The sequence below is a fragment of the Heptranchias perlo genome, chromosome 10, assembly GCF_035084215.1.
Source record: "Heptranchias perlo isolate sHepPer1 chromosome 10, sHepPer1.hap1, whole genome shotgun sequence".
NCBI classification, from domain to species: domain Eukaryota; kingdom Metazoa; phylum Chordata; class Chondrichthyes; order Hexanchiformes; family Hexanchidae; genus Heptranchias; species Heptranchias perlo.
In genome coordinates this window covers 20785597-20808609 of record NC_090334.1, presented here as the reverse complement: position 1 = coordinate 20808609, position 23013 = coordinate 20785597, and the positions used below count along the sequence as shown (strand labels likewise).

Below are 23013 nucleotides of genomic sequence, written 5' to 3'. Positions count from 1 at the left end.
TCTGTACCACATGTAACTCTTGACAACCTAGAATTCTGAACTAAAGCAGCTTGAGTGCAACATTTAATTGAGTGCCAAGGATCCAGATACGGTGGCCACCCTTAGGTGCCGGGTCAAAATTTATTTTTGGTAAACCAGACAGTGTGGAAATTGGAATCTGTAGACAAGTTTGTTTATATGCTGGTTCTCAACAAGATGGTCCTTTTAAAGATTATTTATTGTTACTTTAAAAATTCATTGATAATGCACTTTAAGATGGCTAGCCTTCCAATTAGGGCTGCTCTCCCCAATTTACTGTATTTCCAAAACTGGGTGCAGAATCATGGTACATCTTTGCTGAGTCTTGTCCGCTATCTCCCCATTCCCTGCTATTCTGTGCTTTCAGCATGCAGGGAGCAAGCTTCTCTGTCTAGTTTTGTTAAAACTGTTAAGATTGCAGGATTGGATCAGGAGACTAGTCACCCTATGTTGAGATTTTTAAAAATTCCTGATTTTTTTAATTTCATACAAATAAATACTGGCCTCTTGCGCATGCTTGATTTTCATCACTCCACCATTGGTGGTTGTGCCTTCAACTGTCTAGGCCCTAAGCTCTGGAATTCCCTTCCTAAAACTCTCAGCCTCTCCTCCTTGAAGACTGTCCTTAAAACCTATCTCTTTAACCAAGCTTTTGGTCACCTGTCCTAATATCTCCTTTATGTGGCTCGGTGTCAAATTTTCTTTGACAACGCTCCTTGGGATATTTTACTACATTAAGGGTGCTATATAAATGCAAGTTGTTGTTGAAGGATAAGTCAGTTATTGGACCTCGTTCTGGAGCATTCCTTTTACCAATCCAACTCTAACAACAGCACAGAAACAAACAGGCCATTCGGCCTAACTGGTCTATGCTGGTGTTAATACGCCACACGAGCCTCCTCCCACCCCTCTTCATCTAACCCTATCAGCATATCCTTCCACTATTAGCATATCTGTATTGGAAGCACATACAACTAATTTCTGGATTTTTATATAAGCTACCTGGTTACCTTATCATTACAGCAAAACAAACTTTTATTACTTGTCACTGCTTATAGGGTCCGTGATGTGCTTTTGTTTTCCTTATGCTTGTGAAATTAGTTCAACCTTGAGTCTCATGTTTTGAAATCTTCCCTAAATTGTCGAAAATATATATGGCAAGACTGTTGTTAAAGAAACTGAACTCTGATGATATCGTTAGGTTTTTAAACTAACTATTTCCTTGGATTCAGTATCACTGGCTACTGTCATATGGAGAATTTGAGTTCCCTTTGAACCAAAGAGTGCCTTTTATCTGTCCAAATCTAGGCTCATCTTGTCCATGAGACCCACCTCCTGCTCTCTTGATCCTATTTCCACTAAACTGCTGACCACCCAAATTCCCTTCCTGGCCCCCATGCTAGCTGACATTGCAAATGGTTCCCTCTCCTCAGGTATTGTCTCCCTCCCTTTCAAAATTGCTGTGTCATCACCCTCCTCAAAAACAACCCACCATTGACCCCTCTGTCCTTGCAAACTATCACTCCACCTCCAACCTCCTTTTCCCCTCAAGTCCTTGAACGTGTTGTCATCTTCCAAATCCGTGCCCATCTTTCCCACAACTCCACGTTTGAATCTCTTTCTTTAATCAGGTTTCTGCCAATTACGCACTGAAACTCCCAAAGTCACAAATAACATCCTCTAACTGTGATGCACTATCTCTCCTTCTCGTCCTCGACTTCTCTGCAGATTTTGACACCGTCAACCACACCATCCTCCTGTAATGTCTATCCATCATTGTCCAGCTCAGTGGGACTGCCCTCGCTTGGTTCATATCCTACCTATCCAATTGTAGCATCTCCAGCCATGGTGTCTCTTCACATCTGTACACTTACCTCTGGATTTCCCCCAAGGATCTGTCCTTGGCCCCTTTCTGTTCCTTATCTACATGCTGCTCCTTGTCTGAGACAAGGGATCAGCTACCACATGTATGCTGACAACACCCAGCTCTATCTCTCTCGACCCCTCCACTGCCTCTATGTTGTCAGCCTGCTTGTCTAACATCCAGTCTTGGATGAGCCACTATTTCCTTCAGTTAAATATTGGGAAGATTGATGTCATTGGCTTTGGTCCCTGCCACAAGCTACATATCCTTGCCACCGATTCCCAGTCAGTCTCAGGTTGAACCAGACTGTTAGCATTCTCGGTGTCTTTGTTTAATCCTGAGCTTAGCTTCCGTCCCCAAATCCTCTCCATCATAAAACCATCTACTTTCGCCTTACAACAGCAATTACACTTCGAAAGCACTTAATTGGTTGTAAAGAGTTTTAGGGCGTCCTGAGGTCGTGAAAGACGCTATATAAATGCAAGTCATTTTAACATCACCCACTTTTGTAACATCGCCCGGTTCCGCCACTGCCACAGCCCATCTGCTGCCGAAACCCTCATCCATGCCTTTGTCACCTCCAAACTTGACTACTTCAATGCTCTTCTGGTCAACCTACCATCTTCCACCCTTCGTAATCTTGAGCACATCAAACCTCTTCTGCCTGTATTCTGTCCTGCTCACCCATCACCCCGTCCTTGTTGACCTACGTTGGCTCAGTGTCCTCCCAACGTTTTATATTTCAAATTTTCACCTTTGTATTTAAATCCCTTCATGGCCGTTCCCCTCCCTATCTCTGTACCCTGCTCCAGCCCTACAACAACCCCCTCTAATACTGTTTGTTCCTCCGACTCTGGCCCCTCATGCATCCCCAGTTCTTTCATCCGGTGGCCATGCCTTTAGCCGTATAGGCGTTATGGTCTGGGATTCCCTCCCTAACTCTTCTGCTTCTCCTCAAGACCCACTTCTTCAACCAAGCTTTTGGTCAACCCTTCTAATATTTCCATCTATGGCTCAGCAGTCGGTTTTGTCTGATTACCACTCTGTGAAATGCCTTGGATGTTTTTCTCTGTTAAAGGTGCTACATAAATGCAAGTTGTGGTTGAGACCCATAGGTTGAACAGGGAACCCTTGTGTACTCCAGCTTACTGGAATATACCACATACCACCACATGATCTCTTCCCCTTTTGATAGATGGAAAAATATACACTCTATCAGACAGTGGCTGAGGCTTCACTGCATCAGTCAAATTTACTGAACATTAAACAGATAAATGAACAATATTCAGTACAAACAGTAGCCAGGAATTCTCACCCACCCTCCGCTGAGTTTTTGACAAACTGAGTTGCGAAATGGGTCAGGGAATCGTTTGGCCACATCCCTGCCCATTCTACCCCGTCCCATCCCCCCACCCCAGGCACTACATACAGTTCCAATTGTGGGCGGGTATATTGTAAACATATACAAATTATGGCAATATGTTATCCAACATATTTTTCATCATTTATGCCATAGGGGCAGTTAACACAATCGATGCCAGTTGGTTCCTGGTGTTCAGCGTTACATTGGGTTGTGTGGGGGATTTGGGATTTAAGATTTAAAGGGGAAAGATTGACTGCTGCCCCCCCACTCCAGGTGGATTCCCTGTGGTTAAGGGTGCATTTTTCTAGTGGTAAGAGATGCCCCCCAATTCTGCAGAAGTGGAAAATCTGGGTTAGTATAAATTACAATTTTTAAAATTTCCTCAATCAAAACAGAGGGGCTTACCTGTGCTAACTCTCAACATAAAACTAAGTCTTTAAATGTCCTTCTTGTATGGCTATCGGCTACTATGGAGTTGTCTGACTAGCCTTATACCCTGGTGGCTCCAGACTGGACTCTGTTCTTCATGAAGTCATGTCTTGGACAGTATTCCATGTTCTTCTGGGATATGTTCAAAGGAATATCAAAACTGTATGCCTCAGAACTACATTTAGGTGGTCAGTCACTGGATTCAAAATGGTTTTCCCCACACAAATACAGATGTTAATGTACTGTAAACATCTCCATGGGATGCTTGTAATTGAAAGAAAATGGTTTGACTCATTCATCAGTTCCAGGCACTTAAGACAGTCTCTCATTCAAGGACAATGGCTACATTTCGAGACATTTAGCACACCACAGACCAAAATGCATATTCTCCGCAACTTGCAGAAACAACCAGCAGTTACCAATTTTAACCCTGTGCACTCGTGTGACCCGCAAGAAGGAATCCATCATAGACAGAAATGCTTCATTTTTGTCAGAATTGTAAGGTGCTTAATTGCGAAGTCCAGTTGGTATTGGTAAAATAGTTTATTTGGCATGATGGACAAATACCACAGTATCTGAGGCTTCACTTTGAAAGTGATCGCCCGCATTGGGTTCCTGTGCTCTGCTGCTGGAGTTTTTTAAAATTTGGTCATGGGATGTGGGCGTCACTGGCAAGGCCAACATTTATTGCCCATCCCTAATTGCTCTTGAGAAGATGGTGGTGAGCCGCCTTCTTGAACCACTACAGTCTGTGTGGGGAAGGTTCTCCCACAGTGCTGTTAGGGAGGGAGTTCCAGGATTTTCACCCAGCGACGATGAAGGAACGGCAATATATTTCCAAGGTGTATGACTTGGAGGGGAACGTGCAGTTGGTGGTGTTCACACGTGCCTGCTGCCCTTGTCCTTCTAGGTGGTAGAGGTCGCGGGTTTGAGAGGTGCTGTCGAAGAAGCCATGGCGAGTTGCTGCAGTGCATCCTGTAGATGGTACACACTTCACCACCGGCGCACCGTGGCTACAGGGAGTGAACGTTTAGTGTGGTGGATGGGGTACCAATCAAGCGGGCTACTCTGTCCTGGATGGTGTCGAGCTTCTTGAGTGATGTTGGAGCTGCACTCATCCAGGCAAGTGGACTTGTGCCTTGTAGATGGTGGAACGGCTTTGGGGAGTCAGGAGGTGAGTCACTTGCTGCAGAATACCCAGCCTCTGACCTGCTCTTGTCGCCACGGTATTTATGTGGCTGGTCCAGTTAAGTTTCTGGTCAATGGTGACCCCCAGGACGTTGATGGTGGGGGATTCGGCAATAGTAATGCCGTTGAATGTCAAGGGGAGGTGGTTGGACTCTCTTGTTGGAGATGGTCATTGTCTGGCACGAATGTTACTTGCCCAGGTCTTGCTGCATGCAGGCACAGACTGCTTCATTATCTGAAGGGTTGCGAATGCACAGTTTTCGGTTCCAATCATCAGCAAACATCCCCATTTCTGACCTGATGGAGAGAAGGTCATTGAAGATGAAGATGGTTGGGACAAGGACAATGCCTTGAGGAACTCCTGCAGCAACATCCTGGGGTTGGGGTGATTGGCCTCCAGCAACCACTACCATTTAAAGATGCATTTTTAAGCACTGATCAAGCACATGATCACTTCAGATGTTGTGGAAGGGAGGAGAAAGACAGGATACAATGCTGAAATATGATGCCCTGTTTAAGTCAATGGCACTGTTCCTCAATGGCTTGGTGAATAGCTGAACCATACAGATTATGGAGGTGCCAGATTCAATTCCTGCTGTGTCACTTTAGCTGATCTCAGTCAGCATAGCAGAACGTATGCTACAATTAAGCTCAGCACACCTTGGGTGTAAAATCAGCTAGTGTTCCTGCTTCTGACTGCTGCCAGTAATCCCTGTTGGTTGTGAGGATACGATTGGGTTCGACTGTGACTCTCCCTGTGGTCAAATAAGCTGCCAACACTCACTGTCCAGGTGAATTATGGCTATTCGAGCTAGGTACCAGAGGGTGTTGGACACCTTTTGGAACCGTATCCCAGTAAAGAGTCAAAGCCATGGGGGAAGAGCGAGAAAATTGAAGGAGAAAAATTTAGTGAAGACGAGAGGGGGAAAAAAAAACGATCTGTACTTGTTCAAATATACAGTTGACAAAATTACAGTGCCTGAGGAGACAAAGGCAAGATAGAACAGGGTGCACTAAATCCAAGCCACAATTGAAAGATGCAGGGACCACCCTGGAAAGTGTCTATATTTTTAGGATATTTGGTCTGTTGCACTTTTAACCTCTCTGGCACAGCTTCCCTTCACATCAGCTGGAGTAATGGATAAAATAATGAAGCTCTTGTGGCTGTGGTTGCTGCTGCTTCAGTTTCATGAACAGCAGGTGGATGGGACTGGGCAGCTGAATCCTGTTCAGCAGTCACTCGCTCACTCGCTCTCGCTCAGCTGACACGCGTGAGTTCGGAGTGGAAAGTGTGAGGCCATGGAGGGATTTCAACACGAGGATGAGAATTTTAAAATCAAGGTGTTGGTGGACCGGGAGCCAATGTAGGTCAGCGAGCAAAAGGGCATTGGGTGAACGAGACTCGCTGTGAGTTAGGATATGTGCAACAGAGTTTTGGATGAGTTCAAGTATATTGAGGGTGGAAGATGGGAGGCCGGCCAGGAAAGCATTGGAATAGTCAAGTCTAGAGGGAACAGAGGCATGGACGAGGGTTTCAGCAATAGATGAGCTAAGGCAGCGGTGGAGACACATGATGTTACGGAGGTGGAAGCAGGGGGTCTTGGTGATGGAGTGGATATGTGGTCGGAAGCTCATCTCCGGGTCAGATAGGATGCCAAGGTTGTGAACGGTCTGGTTCATCCTCAGACAGTGGCCGGGGGAGGGATGGAGTTGGTGGCTAGGGAACAGAGTTTGCCTTCAGCCCCCGTAACAGTGGGTTCGGTATTCCCAATATTTAGTTGGAGGAAATTTTTGTGCGTCCAGTACTGGATGTTGGACAAGCAGTGTGATGAATCAGAGACAGACATGGGGTCGAGGGAGGTTGTGGTGAAGTAGAGCTGGGTGTTGTCAGCGTACATGTGGAACCTTCCATGTTTTCGGATGATGTTGCTGAGGGGCTGCGTGTAGATGAGAAGTAAGAGGGGACCAAGGATAGATCCTTGGAGGCCTCCAGAGGTAACTGTGTGGGAGTGAGAAGAGAAGCCATTGCAGGTGATTCTTTGGCTATGACTGGATAGATAAGAATGGAACGCAGTCCTACCCAGCTGGACAACCGAGGAGTTGGAGGAGGAGGATGGTGTGGTCAGCCGTGTCAAAGGCTGCAGACAGGTCGAGGAGGATGAGGAGGGATTGTTTACCACGGTCACAGTCACATAGGATGTCATTTGTGACTTTGATAAGGTCTGTTTCAGTACTGTAGCGGGGGCGGAAACCTGATTGGAGGAATTCAAACATGCGGGAAAGATGGGCACGGATTTGGGAGGCGACAACACGCTTTAAAGGACTTTGGAGTGGAAAGGGAGGTTGTAAATGGGGTGGCAGTTTGCAAGGACAGAGGGATCAAGGGTGGGAGGGGGTTGATGGTGGCAGATTTGAAGGGAAGGGGGCAGTACCTGAGGAGAGGGAACCATTAACATTATCAGCTAACATAGGGGCCAGGAAGGGAAGTTGGGTGGTCAGCAATATGGTAGAATTGGGCTGTGGGAACAGGAGGTGGGCCTCATGGTCAAGGTGAGCTTGGGGAGGGCATGAGGCAGATAAGAGAGAAACTGGAGAAATGCTGGTCAGGGGGTGGGGGAACCTTAGGTAAAGTTTGGCTTGGTTGGCTAGGGGAAGGGAGGGAAGCAGCAGAGGCAGCTGAAGGATGGCCTCAATCTTAGTGACAAAGTACTCCATGAGCTACTCTCATTTGTTGTTGGGAGGCAGGGGAGAGGGGTTTAAGAAGATGGTTTGTAGTGAAGAGAAGCTGGTGGTTATCTTTGCATTCCAGGATAACCCTGGAATAGTGAGCAGTTCTGGCAGAGGAGTGCAGGACCTGATAGTGCTTTATATGGTCCAGCCAGATCTGGCAATGAATGGCTAAACCAGTTGTCCGCCATAAACGTTCAAGTTTGCGTCCCTTGGACTTAAGGGAGCGGAGATGAGGTCCATATCAGGGGGAATAACTAGGGTGAGACAGAGTAATGGTTTTAATTGGAACGGGGGCATCAAAAGTGGAGGTGAGGGTGTGATTGAGCAGATCAGTAGCTGCAGAAATGTTATGGTGAATGGAGGGTCAAAGGATAGACAGTTGGGAATTTGGAAGTGCCATTGTAAGTGACTTGGAGTAGAGATTTTTCCAGGGGCGAACACGGAAGGAAGTGGGGAGTGACCAAGGTGTGATTTGGTGATGAGAGCTGGGCCACACCACCACCACCGAGGCAGTCTGGGTGGGGCAAGTGGTGGAAGATATAGCCAGGTGGGGAGGCTTCGTTAAGGGGGAAGGTGTCATCACCCGTCAGCCAGGTTTCCGTCAAGGCCATGATGTTGATCCAGTCATCCACAATAAGCCCATGGATGGCAAAGGCCTTGTTGACAAGTGAACGGACACTCTGGAGGGAGATGTGGTGATAGCTGATCTGGCTGAGTCCACAGAGTCAGCGCTGTGAGCGGTGAGTGGGATGTGAAGGAGATTGGCAAGTTTAGCCCCCATTGGGCACACTGGGCGGGATAGTCAGTGAGAGAATAGGATGGGGCAGTTGGGGTTGCTGCTCGTAAGGAGGCAACGACGAATGCCTCAATGGGCCCTTCGGAGAATGCCAAGGGAGGCAGCTGTAGGTTCATCTAAGATGGAGTTCAAGCCTGGGATGGTGGCTGGAGAGTAGGAAGGTCGAGGAGTGCTGAAGGGTTGGGGTAGGGATTTGGGGGGCAGAGTACTCGAGAAGGGAAAAATGAAAGGAGGCAGGACAACAGGAGAGAGGGGCCTAGGAAGGGTAAAGAGAAAAGTGGAAATAGAAGCGATGGGCTTGGGTCCGGAACGGCAGCCAAAACGTGCATGCGAATGGACACGGAAACTCAAGTTACATAGGCGTGGTTACAGATCAAGATTAGGCTATGTCCTGGCAATAAACAGAGGTCCTGTGGTGGGATATGGTTGGAATAGATATGGTGGAACCTACTTGAAGCACAGAGGAACTGATGTCCAGGTTTGGAGACAGGTGTGGAGGGCAATTGCCTTCAATTCCATGTGCTCTAATTTTTGTTAAGTTTCTGATTTAAAAACTCTCACCAAACTCCCGTCAGCTGGAGGAGTGCGGCCTCCACATTCCCCCACCCAAGCTACTTCTGCTGCTTCCTTCCCACTTGCTTTGCCCTATCTCCCCCGCTTCGGCTTCTCGCTTTGCTTCTGCTCACCGCCCTTGGCCCCTTCCCCCCCCTGCTTTTACTTCCGGCTCCTCCCCCTTCTCTTATGGCTACCTGCGGCAGCTTGATTTTTTTGCTTGGCAAGAGTGTCAGGGTTTGTTCGATTGGTAGTTATGGTTGTTTGCTTTGAAGAAATGCAAGCTTGGAGGACAGACCGACCAAAGGTGGCGGTACAGTGATATACAGTCAGGAGGGAGTGGCCCTGGGAGTCCTCAACATTGACTCTGGACCCCATTAAATCTCATGGCATCAGGACAAATATGGGCAAGGAAACGTCCTACTGATTACCACCTACTGCCCTCCCTCAGCTGATGAATCAGTCCTCCTCCATGTTGAGCACCACTTGGAGGAAGCACTGAGGGTAGCAAGGGCACAGAATGTACTGTGGGTGGGGGACTTCAATGTCCATCACCAAGATTGGCTCAGTAGCACCACTACTGACTGAGCTGGCCGAGTCCTGAAAAACATAGCTGCCAGACTGGGCCTGTGGCAGGTGGTGAGCGAACCAACACGAGGGGAAAACTTACTTGACCTCGTCCTCACCAATCTAACTGTCGCAAATGCATCTGTCCATAACAGTATCAGTAGGAGCGACCACCGCACAGTCTTCGTGGAGACAAAGTCCCGTCTTCGCACTGAGGACAGCATTCAACGTGTTGTGTGGCACTACCACCGTGCTAAATGGGATAGATTCAGAACAGATCTAGCAGCTCAAAACTGGGCATCCATGAGCCGCTGTGGGCCATCAGCAGCAGCAGAATTGTATTCCACCACAATCTGTAACCTCATGGCCCAGCATATTCCTCACTCTACCATTGCCAACAAGCCAGGGGATCAACCCTGGTTCAATGAGGAGTGGAGAAGAGCATGCCAGGAGCAGCACCAGGCGTACCTGAAAATGAGGGGACAACCTGGTGAAGCTACAAGTCAGGACTACATGCATGCTAAACAGCGGAAGCAACATGCTATAGACAGACTAAGCGATTCCACAACCAACGGATCAGATCAAAGCTCTGCAGTCCTGCCACATCCAGTCGTGAATGGTGGTAGACAATTAAACAACTAACGGGAGGAGGAGGCTTTGCAAACATCCCCATCCTCAATGATGGCAGAGTCCAGCATGTGAGTGCAAAAGACAATGCTGAAGCGTTTGCAACCATCTTCAGCCAGAATTGCAGAGTGGATGATCCATCTTGGCCTCCTCCCGATATCCCCACCATCACAGAAGCCAGTCTTCAGCCAATTCGATTCACTCCACATGATATCAAGAAATGGCTGAGTGCACTGGACGCAGCAAACGCTATGGGCCCCGACAACATCCCGGCTGTAGTGCTATCAATTTCTGCTCAACCATTTTGCGTTGTCGTGTGTCTCGAAGGCCGCCTTCAGCCACCGACCTTCGGGTAAGCATACTCCAAGGCGGCCTTCGAGACACACGACAACGCAAAATCGTTGAGCAGAAATTGATAGCCAAGTTCCGCACCCATGAGGACGGCCTCAACCGGGATCTTGGGTTCATATCACACTACACGTAACCCCACCAGCGAACAAATGTTATCTGTTTTTAATATAATGGGTCATTGACTGTCTTCCTTCTCTCTCTCTCTCTCTCTCTCTTTTTTTGGGGGTTTGTATATTCGGTGGCCTTTTTAGGTGACACCTTTCTGTCTGCTCACTGTGATTGCCTTGGCAACGGGCAGTAATCACCAGGCATTGTTCTGTGATTTTAAAATGCGAAGGATTCGAAAATCTCATTTCTACACCGTTCACCTGACGAAGGAGGAAGCCTCCGAAAGCTTGTGGAATTTAAAATAAATTTGTTGGACTATAACTTGGTGTTGTAAAATTGTTTACAATTGTCAACCCCAGTCCATCACCGGCATCTCCACATCATAGTAAAATTGAAGTCAATGGGAATCAGGGGGAAAACTCTCCAGTGGCTGGAGTCATAGCTAGGACAAAGGAAGATGGTAGTGGTTGTTGGAGGCCAATCATCTCAGCCCCAGGACATTGCTGCAGTGTCCTAGGCCCAACCATCTTCAGCTGCTTCATCAATGACCTTCCCTCCATCATAAGGTCACAAATGGGGATGTTGGCTGATGATTGTACAGTGTTCAGTTCCATTCGCAATCTCTCAAATAATGAAGCAGTCCGAGCCCGCATGCAGCAAGACCTGGACAACATCCAGGTTTGGGCTGATAAGTGGCAAGTAATATTCGCGCCAGACAAGTGCAAGGCAATGACCATCTCCAACAAGAGAGAGGCTAACCACCTCCCCATGACATTCAACGGCATTACCATCGCCAAATCCCCCACCATCAACATCCTGGGGGTCACCATTGACCAGAATCTTAACTGGACCAGCCATATAAATACTGTGGCTGCAAGGGCAGGTCAGAGGCTGGGTATTCTGCGGCGAGTGACTCACCTCCTGACTCCCCAAAGCCTTTCCACCATCTACAAGGCACAAGTCAGGAGTGTGATGGAATACTCTCCACTTGCTTGGATGAGTGCAGCTCCAACAACACTCAAGGAGCTCGACACCATCCAGGACAAAGCAGCCAGCTTGATTGGCACCCCATCCACCATCCTAAACATTCATTCCCTTCACCACCGGCGCACAGTGGCTGCAGTGTGTATCATCCACAGGATGCACTGCAGCAACTCGCCAAGGCTTCTTCGACAGCACCTCCCAAACCCGCGACCTCTACCACTTAGAAGGACACGAGCAGGAGGTACATGGGAACAACACCACCTGCACGTTCCCCTTCAAGTCACACATCATCCCGACTTGGAAATATATCGCCGTTCCTTCATCGTCGCTGGAACTCCCTTCCTAACAGCACTGTGGGAGAACCTTCACCACATGGACTACAGCGGTTCAAGAAGGCAGCTCACCACCACTTTCTCAAGAGCAATTAGGGATGGGCAATAAATGCCGGCCTCGCCAGCGACACCCACATCCCATGAACGAATCATTTTTAAAAATTCCTTTAGAAGATAGGAACATAAGAAATAGGAACAGGAGTAGGCCATTCGACCCCTCGAGCCTGCTCCGCCATTCAACAAGATCATGGCCGAACTTCTACCTCAACACTATTTTCCTGCACTATCCCCATATCCCTTGATGCCTTTAATATCTAGAAATCTATCAGTCTCTGTTTTGAATATACTCAATGACTGAGCCTCCACAGCCCTCCGTGATGGAGAATTCCAAAGATTCACCACCCTCTGGGTGCAGAAGTTTCTCCTCATCTCAGTCCGAAATGGCTTACCCCTTATTCTGAGTCTGTGACCTCTGGTTCTAGACTCCCCAGCCAGGGGAAACATCCTCCCTTCATCTATCCTGTCGAGCCCTGTAAGAATTTTGTATGTCTCAATGAGATCACCTCTTATTCTTCTAAACTTTAGAGAATACAGGCTGAGTCTACTCAATCTCTCCTCATATGACAATCCTGCCATCCCAGGAATCAGTCTGGAGACCAAAATTGTGCACAATCCTCCAGGTGTAGTCTCACCAAAGTCCTATATAATTGCAGTAAGACATCAAATCCTCTTGTATTAAAGGCCAACATACCATTTGCCTTCCTAATTGCTTGCTGCACCTGCATGTCAGCTTTCAGTGACTCATGTACAAGGACACCCAGGTCCCTTTGAACATCAACATTTCCCAATCTGTCACCATTTTATAAATACTCTGCATTTCTGTTTTTCCTACCAAAGTGGATAACTTCACATTTTTCCACATTATATTCCATCTGCCATGTTCTTGCCCACTCACTTAGCCTATCTATATCCCTTGAAGCCTCTTTGCATCTTCCTCTCAACTCACATTCCCACCTAGTTTTGTGTCATCTGCAAACTTGGAAAATATTACATTTGGTCCCCTCATCCAAATCATTGATGTAGATTGTGAATAGCTGGCGCCCAAGCACTAATCCCTGTGGTACCCCACTAGACACAGTTTGCCAATCTGAAAAAGACCTGTTTATTCCTACTCTCTGTGTTCTGTCTGTTAACCAATTTTCAATCCATGCCAGTATATTACCGTGCCAATTCCATGTTCTCTAACTTTGTTCACCAACCTCCTGTGTGGGACTTATCGAAAGCCTTCTGAAAATCCAAATACACCACATCCACTGGTTCCCCCATATCTATTCTATTAGTTACATCCTCAAAGAACTCCAATAGGTTTGTCAAACATGATTTCCCGTTCATAAATCCATGTTAACTCTGCCAAATCCTATTGTTATTTTCTAAGTGTCCTGTTGTCACATCCTTTATAATAGATTGTAGCATTTTCCCTCCTACTGATATCAGGCTAACAGGTCTGTAGTTCCCTGTTTTCTCTCTCCCTCCTTTCATAAATAATGGAGTTACATTTGCTATCCTCCAATCTGTAGGAACCATTCCAGAATCTGTAGAATTTTGGATGATGAGAACCAATGCATCCACTATTTCTATAGCCACCTCTTTCAAAACCCTGGGATGTAGATCATCAGGTCCTTGGGATTTATCAACTTTCAGTCCCATTAATTTCTCTCGTACTATTTTTTTTACTAATAATTTCTTTCAGTTCCTTATTCTCGCCAGACCCTTGGTTCTCTAGTATTTCTGGGAGGTTTTTTGTATCTTCTCCCATGAAGACAGACACAAAGTATTTGTTTAATTTCTCTACCATTTCCTTCTTCCCCATTATAAATTCTCCCATCTCTCTGTAAGGGATCCACATTTGCCTTCGCCAGTCTTTTCCTTTTTACATACCTATAGAAGCTTTTACAGTCCGTTTTTATGTTTCTTGCTAGTTTACTCTCATATTCTATTTTCCCTTTCTTTATCAATTTCTTGGTCCTCCTTTGCTGAATTCTAAAATGCTCCCAATCCTCAGGCTTACTGCTTTTTCTGGCAACTTTATATGCCTCTTCCTTTGATTTAATACTATCTTTAATTTCTCTTGATAGCCATGGTTGGACCACTTTTCCTGGTTTTTTTGTGCCTTTAAAGGAATATATATTTGTTGCAAATTATGTATTAATTCTTTAAATGCTAGCCATTGCCTGTCTACCGTCATACCATTTAATGTAGTTCCCCAATCAACCACAGCCAACTTGCGCCTCATGGCTTCGTAGTTTCCTTTGTTTAGATTTAAGACCCTAGTTTTGGATTGAACTACATCACTTTCAAACTTAATGAAGAATTCTGTCATATTATGGTCACTCTTCCCTCAGGGCTCCTTTACAACAAGATTAATTAACCCTTTCTCATTGCACAATACTAGATCTAAAATAGCCTCTTCCCTAGTTGGTTCCTCAACATACTGATCTAGAAAACCATCTTGTATACATTCCAGGAATTCGTCCTCCACAGTATTAGTGCTAATTTGGTTTGCCCAATCTATATGTAGATTAAAGTCCCCCATTGTTACTGTATTACCCTTGTTACATGCACTTCTAATTTCCTGCTTTATACCATGCCGTACATTACCACTACTGTTTGGTGGCATATAAACAACTCCCACCAATGTTTTCCGTGCCTTGCTGTTTCTTAGCTCCACCCAAACTGATTCTACATCTTGATCTTCTGAGCCAAGATCCTTTCTCACTGTTGTACTGATCTCATCCTTTATTAACAGTGCTACCCCACCTCCTTTTCCTTTTTGCCTGATCTTCCTAAATGTCAAATATTCTTGAATAATCAGTTCCCAGCCTTGGTGCCCCTTCAGCCACGTCTCCGTAATGGCAATTAGATCATACCCATTTGCTTCTATTTAAAAGGGAATCTACTTTAAAAGGGAACTGACAGTTCCTGAGAGAAGAGGAGATCTCCAGTTCTCGGGACTAAATTGCTAGCTAGTTATGTAGAGGAATCTCCCAAAATATTTCTTGAGCTGGTTACAGATTTTTTTTTTTCTCTTTACCTCTCCCAGGGGTTAGTGAATGGTGTGCAAGGTTGCACCATTACCTGGTTGGGGTAGGCCTGATGGTCTTTTCTCGTCCACCTTTTCATATGTTTGTATATACTTTGTGTACAGCTGTTTTGGAGGGTCTGTGTATGAAAGATAAAGAACTTGCATTTACATAGCACCATTTACTGCCTTACAGCCAGTTAAGTATTGTGCAGTGTAGCCAATGTTGTAATGTTGAGAAACACAGCAGTCAATTTGCACACAATGTCCCACAAACAGCAATGAAATAAGCTACCAGATAATCTGTTCTTGGTGTTGGTTGAGGGAGGAATGTTTGCCAAGACAGTGGGAGAACTCCCCTGCTCCTTTTTGAATAGTGCCATGGATGTTTTACATCCACTTGAGCAGGCAGATGAAGCCTTGGTTTAATATTTCATCCGAAAGATGGTATATCTGATGGTGCAGCACTCCCTCAGTATTGCACTATGAGATGGGTGGATCCTTTTTTTATATTTTAAATCTTGATGGATTCAAGTTTTAGTTTTACACTTTCTTCCTGGCTATTTTAAATTTCGGACTTGCATTGTGTGAAACTACCTTTCCCCTTGCCCTCCTTGGAATGCAGCATGGCAGCTTGATTTCTTCACTGTTAGCCACCTCGTTGAGATTGGCAGCTTGCCTTGCGTGAATCTACAAATGTGCAAGTCAGCAATGTGTCGGGGGTAGAAGGGGTAACTGCATGAATTTTGTGAGTCATTTTTTTGCAGTTTGCAATTTCAAAAGTTACAATAGGCATTGTAACAATTTATGAATGAGTTATGACAATTTACAAATCAGCTGAGAAATGCAAAATGATGAAAATACTGTGTTTTATCAGTATATAATTTTTTTAAAATGGAATCATAAATTATGCCATGTTTAGAGTAGATGCAGTGGACCTTTAGATCAGGGAGAAAAATGGAAACTAATGAAATTCCCAAAAGATCTTCTGTGTCAGTGGAATATTTAACTAAAAAGAACTTGCATTTATATAGCACGTTTCGCAACCTCAGGAGGTCCCAAAACATTTTAGAGTCAATTAAGTATTTTAGAAGTGTAGTCATTGTTTTAATGTAGGAAACGTGGCAGCTAGTTTGCAAACAGCAATGAGACCAACGTCACTGATTTAGTGATGTTGGTTGAAGGATAAATATTGACCAGGACATTGGTGGGGGTAGCTCCCCTTCTCCTCTTTGAAATAATGCCATGGGATCTTTTAAGTCTATCTGAGAGGGCAGACAGGGCCTCGGTTTAACTTCTCAACTGAAAGACAGTGCAGCGCTCCCTCAGTATTGCATTGGAGTGTCAGCCTAGGTATTGTGTTCAAGTCTCTGGAGTGGGACTTGAACCCAGAACCTGCTGACTCAGAGGCGAGAGCGCTACTACTGAGCTCTTAACACCTAGTCACAAAGCCTACATTGCATCAGTGACTGCACTTCAAAAGTACTTTAAAATGCTTTGGGACACCCTGAGGTCATGAAAGGCGCTATATCAATGCAAGTCTTTCATTCTTTCTAGTGACTTTGTGTGAGTAGGTTTGTCAGCTGTCCATTTTAATGTGATCAAAAAGACTTGTACAGTTGTCAGACTAAAGAGTAACTTGCAAATTTGTTTATGACAGGTGGGGATGATCGCCGTGTCTTATTGTGGCATATTGATAAGGCTATTCATTCAAAAGCTAAGCCTATCCAACTGAAAGGCGAACATCTATCCAACATCTTCTGTTTAGCATTTGACAGCACAAATACCCATCTCTTTTCTGGAGGTAAGAAACCTTGCTCATACAAAATTAAGATTGCATCACTTAAATATTGATTTTTTTTTGAACTCCAAATGGTATCATATGGCTTTGCTAAATATTATAATTTACATATTACTGTGATTTTTTTTTAAATGGCATTGCGAGTGCTTAACTAACGATATATGAAAATTGATGTCCAACAGTTCTTGCTTTCTGCGAACAGTTGTGCATAATCTGGTTTGAAATCATTCAGGGGGGCTGTTCAATGTGGGTGTGTGCTTGTTTTTTTCTCTTGGATACTCTAGATATAGGCTAATGAAATGATTCCTTGAATTTTTCCAAAGTGGGGGAGGGGAGCTCATTTAGCAAAACATCCAACTGACCTGCATTAAGCAAGATGCTGAATGCTGGGCTAACTAGGCAGCAACATAAGCAAACTGCAGTTTAGATTACATATTGAACCCCTACTTGTGAATACATAAGAAATGGAAGAAGGAGTAGGCCATATGGCTCCTCGAACCCACTCCGCCATTCAATCAGATCATGGCTGATCTTGAACTTCAACTCCACTTTCCTGCCTGATCCCCATATCCCTTGATTCCCTTTAGAGTTCAAAAATCTATCAATCACTTGTGACTTGTGACAGGTTACAAGTTATTAAACCAAATTCTTAACTTTTTTATTGTTGCCATAATTTGGGATTGGGGAGGTCTTCTGCAGAGCAAACCCTGAATCAAATAACTTTCATCGAGGTCCTAGACCGAGCTCAATATCAATACCAATAAATTCCAGGGATGGACAGTGTATATTCAGGAAACAGAATCCTCAGCTTTATTTTCAAATCAGTGTACTATAAATCTGAGGTGGAAGCTATATAGTGCTCAGGTCTGACAGCATGTGAAGTGCTACATTCAGTTCTGGTTAACAAAGCATATAAAGCCCTCATATTTCAAACCTCAGGTTTGCTATCTACAGTTCTGCCAAGCCCCGGATTCCCCCTTGCTACAGTGATGCCAAATCAAAGAACCGCCCATGTTTTCAAACTCCAGGAGCCCCAATAGTTCCTACAAACCCTCGGACCAGCTAATCCCCATTAGCCCTGATCAGTACTGCTTAATATCAAATACCTACCTCCAACTGGTGGTACTTGCATGCTATATTGCTGTGTGTTCTCAAAATGGTAAGGGATAAAATTAAATAAATGGGTAAATGAATATATAGACTACTAATTTACAATTTTCACATTTATAATGAGTTGTAAATTTACAAATCACCAAAGCACCAGTAGAAATCACAAAATACCATTTAATAAAAATAGAATTTGACTTATTAATTTACTGTAAATCAGTGGCCCTGATGTTATCCCCAACACGGTATAAACGCCACTATTGTTAGGAAATGGCTAATCCTCTGATTCATTTTAAATAAGGCCACAGGAAATCTATTAGCATTTTTAAAAAAAATTCTAGCTGCTAATATATTGCTTTTCAGATTTTTGTATTACTTGAATTTTATTCAGTTTTTATAATTAAAAATTCCATGGCTTTTCTTGTATGGACATTTGTTTTAAAGAAATCTGAGTAAGCGGCCTTTGGTTTATATTTAGTAAATCTGAGAGTGCCCAATGAATGTCTGCAAAACCACAGCCAAGAGTGAACTCAATTAGGTCACTGATAAACAGCATGTCAGCTGAAATCTTTCATTAGTTCAACAATTGCAAAGAGTATAGCTCAGTTTTGAGTGGTCATTACTTGCCAGGGCTAACATAATTATAGTTTCTGGATGTGTTAGTTTTTCCATTGCTGTTTTTTTTGCTTTTTTTACGTCAAACTTGTTTTTTCCCTTGGTTTTAGGTCAAGCATGTGCTGTGCAGATTAAAGAGATAATCTGCACAACTAGTAGTTACAGTTCCACAAGAGTATTAGCTTTATTTTGTCCTCCAATTTCTTAATAGAATAGTTTTATAATTAATTAGATTTTCCTCCTTTCCTTTCCTATGATGATCATTATTTCACAACCAACAGAGCAGGCAGGTATTTTGGTGCTGAGCCTGCCAATCTCGCTGTAGGAGGTATGAAGAGCGGTGTAAGGTAACTGTGTGCTTGTGTGTTTTTCTTCCCTCCCACATTCCACCCTTCCGTTGCAGAGATACAAAAAAATTGGGACACTATCACTTTGGCAGTTGTAGGCATCTACCCACATTCTTTCATTTTATGGAATGGTAGGATCATCCATGGAAAGGGATGATGTAGTTTTAGGGTCAAAGACATAATCTATTTAGTTAGAATTAAGGAACAATAGAGGAGCTATTATGGTACTGAGTTTATACTATAGGCCACCGAATAGTGAGAAGGAGATAGAGGAGAACATTTGCAGGCAAATTACAGCAAGATGCAAAAACTGTAGAGTAGTGATAATGGGGGACTTAAATTATCCCAGTAAAGACTGGGACAGTAACAGGGCAAAGAGGGGGATGAATTCCTGAAATGTGTTCGAGAACTTTTCTGGAACAGTGTGTTTCCAGCCCATCAAGGAAGGAAACAGTGCTGGAAGTAGTTCTGGGGAATGAAGTGGGGCAGATGGAGCATGTTTCAGTGGGGGAGCATTTGGGGAACAGTGATCATAATATCATTAGGTTTAGAACAGTTATGGAAAAGGACAAGGAATAATCAAATGTGAAAATGCTTAACTGCAGGAGGGTAAATTTCAGTGAGTTAAAAAGGGATCTTGCCCAGGTGGATTGGAATCAAAAATTGGTAAGCAAAACAGTAATTGAACATTGGGAGGCCTTCAAGGAGGAGTTGGTTCGGGTAGAGAGTTGGCACATCCCTATGAGAGGGAAATGAAGGGTATCCAAAGCTAGAGCTCCCTGGATGACTAAAGGTATCGAGATTAAAATGAAACAGAAAAAGGAGTTTTATGACAAATGTAAGGTTCATAATACAGTAGAGAACCAGGCTGAATACAGAAAATACAGAGGCAATCTAAAAAAGGGAATAGGAGGGGCAAAGAGAGAGTATGAGAATAGATTAGTGGCTAACATAAAAGGGAACCCAAAAGTTTTTTTAAAAAAACAAATAAATAGTAAAACGGTAGTCAAAAAGTGTGGGACTGATTAGGGACAAAAAAGATCTTCTTGTGGAGGCAGAGGACATAGCTGAGGCACTAAATGAATCACCCAGTCCAGATGGGATGCATCTGAGATTACTGAGGGAAGTAAGGGTGGAAATTGCTGAGGCTCTGCCCACAATCTTCCAATCTTCTTTTGATATGGGGATGGTGGCTGAAGACTGGAGGATTGCAAATGTTACATCCCTGTTCAAAAAAAGGGAGAGGGATAGACCCGGTAATTACAGGCCAGTCAGCCTAACGTCAGTGGTGGAGAAACTTTGAGACAATGATCTGGGACAAAATTAATTGGCACTTAGAAAAGTATAGGCTAATAAATGAAAGTCAGCATTGATTTGTTAAAAGAAAATCATGTTTGACTAACTTAATTGAGTTCTTGATGAAGTAATGGAGAGGGTTGATGAGGGTAGTGCGGTTGATGTGTATATGGACTTCAAAAGGCATTTGATAAAGTTCCACATAATAGACTTATTAGCAAAATTAAAGCCCATTGAATTAAAAGGACAGTGGAAGCATGGATACAAAATTGGCTAGGGGACAGAAAACAGAGAGTAGTGGTGAATGGTTGTTTTTTAGACTGGAGGGAAGTATACTGTGGTGTTCCCCAGGGGTCAGTATTAGGACCACTGCTCTTTTTGATATATTTTAATGACCTGGACTTGGGTATAATTTCAAAGTTTGCAGATGGCACAAAACTCAGAAATTTAGTAAAGAATGTGGAGGATAGTAACAGACTTCAGGAGGACGTAGACAGACTGGTGAAATGGGCAGACACGTGGCAGATGAAATTTAACGCAGAGAAGTGTGAAGTGATGCATTTTGGAAGGAAGAATGAGGAGAGGCAACATAAACTAAATGGTACAATTTTTAAGGGGGTGCAGGATCAAAGAGACCTGGGGGCGCACAAATCTTGAAGGTGGCAGGACAAGTTGAGAAGGCTGTTTTTAAAAAAAAAAAAATAATATGGGATCCTGGGCTTTATTAATAAAGGTGTAGAGTACAAAAGCAAGGAAGTTATGGTAAACCTTTATAAAACACTGGTTGGGCCTCAGCTGGAGAATTGTGTTCAATTCTGGGCACCACGCTTTAGGAAGTATGTCAAGGCCTTAGAGGGTGCAGAAGAGATTTACTAGAATGGTACCAGGGATGAGGGACTTCAGTTATGTGGAGAGACTGAAGAAGCTGGGGTTGTTCTCCTTAGAACAGAGAAGGTTAAGGGGAGATTTGATAGAGGTGTTCGAAATCATGAATGGTTTTGAAACAGTAAATAGGAAGAAACTGTTTCCACTGCCAGAAGGGTCGGTAACCAGAGGACACAGATTTAATGTGATTGGCAAAAGAGCCAAAGGCGACATGAGGAAACATTTTTTTACGCAGCGAGTTGCAATCATCTGGAATGCGTTGCCTGAAAGGGTGGTGGAAGCAGATTCAATAGTAACTTTCAAAAGGGAATTGGATAAATACTTGAAGGGAAAACATTTACAGGGCTATGGGGAAAGAGCAGGGGAATGGGACTAATTGGATAGCTCTTTCAAAGTGCAGGCACAATGGGCTGAATGGCCTCCTGTGCTGTACCTACTATGACACTATGAAGCCATTGCCTGGTAGAGTAAGATAAGCAAAAGCATGGGCAGCTAGGTTCATGCAGTTGCCCCAAAGAATAAAATGAAGCAGTCCAAGAAATGTCAGACAGTAAGATCAATTACTGAGTCTGTCTTAAGGGATCAGATTGCAGCATGAACAAGTCAAATACTTTTTTAGTCAAGCTGCCTTACTGACTCAAAAGGGTCAATTGGTAATGGTTTGTTGTTGTGAAGTTCTTTTCTAAGTACATTATTACAACATTAGAGCACAGTAATTTGGACTGAGCAAATTACCTTATACTTTGGGGTTGCAGCATGAACAGGAGACAGAAAAAAGTTGCCCATGCTTCCTGCAGTGATTTTTTTTTCACAACCATCTGCTCCACCACTTCTTTACAGGCATGATAAATTTAAAACAAAGACCTTTTTAAAGAAAATGTCAACTGGGCTTGTTTTTTGTTTGTTAAAATGGCGATCTGATTTTAAAACTGTTTAAGGTGCTAGTAGTCCCCATCCCATATAAGTTGGAAAACAAAAGTCCATCACTTCAGGTTTATTAACTGGAATCTAGTTTTGAAACGGACAGTTGAGAGCATTTATACCAGTGACAGAATCCAATTTTATATTTTCCCTAGATAATTTACCTACACCTGCTCCTCTTATGTGGATTGTGAATAATGCAGTGAAATTCTGCTATAACATTTATGTTTGTACATCAAGTTAATGATACACTGAACTGAGTGGATTTAGCTTTGACAATGGGGAGTTCTGGGCTATGTGTTTTGCCTTTCACACACAACTTTCCACTCAACTCTATTAAATCATATCAAGGTTTCTTAGTGAATTTCTTCTTCTCCAGGCAGTTGAGAAAGATGGAGCTCATGGAATATGAATGTGAATATTCCATGAATATTTAATTTCACATTTAAGGGTTTCCTCATAGACATGTATCCCACATTATGAGAATTATCAAAGTTTTGAAACATTTATTTATATTTTTGAAACACTGATAACTGTGAAGTACTGGTACGAAATCAATTATTGATTTGCTGTAATCTAGTACAATTTGCTGTGTTCGCTTTTGATCAATTTACTTCTTAAACTTAGTTTATAGTAGATTATAACCTGAGATTTATGGTCAATCTGAATGTTGTTTGTCAGTTGTACAGAACAGGAGCCTCTTGCTGTAGGCCAGAGAAGTAGTACCTGTTGAGAGCTCAAATTTCCACAATATATAGTCTGCACATGTATCAAAACAAAAGTCAAGAGCTTTTGGAAATGTCTTTTTACGTGTCTTCATTGCCTTGTGAGCGTCATTATAAGGGATACAAATTAGCAATCATTTACAGACAATAAACCAAGTAGGTACGGTGTGCATCCGTCCGTCCCTTGGCCTACTCTTACCAAAGTTGTATTGTGTTTATACCAGTGTTGTCCAATAGAAATTGCTAACTAGCCACAATGTAACTATGGCACATGTACTAATTTTAGTAGAAAATGCCTTACCTGCACTCATAATACAGATAAATGTAC

The 23013-nt window shown here is 43.7% G+C and overlaps 1 protein-coding gene across 1 annotated transcript in view; it reads left to right on the top strand.

The window, feature by feature from the left end:
• dcaf5 (ddb1 and cul4 associated factor 5) overlaps positions 1-23013 on the top strand; it is a 96215-nt gene that overhangs the window by 5718 nt on the left and 67484 nt on the right. The window contains exon 2 of the mRNA XM_067991306.1: positions 16649-16792. Coding sequence (XP_067847407.1) covers positions 16649-16792 — 144 coding nt within the window. The remainder of the gene's footprint in view (positions 1-16648; positions 16793-23013) is intronic.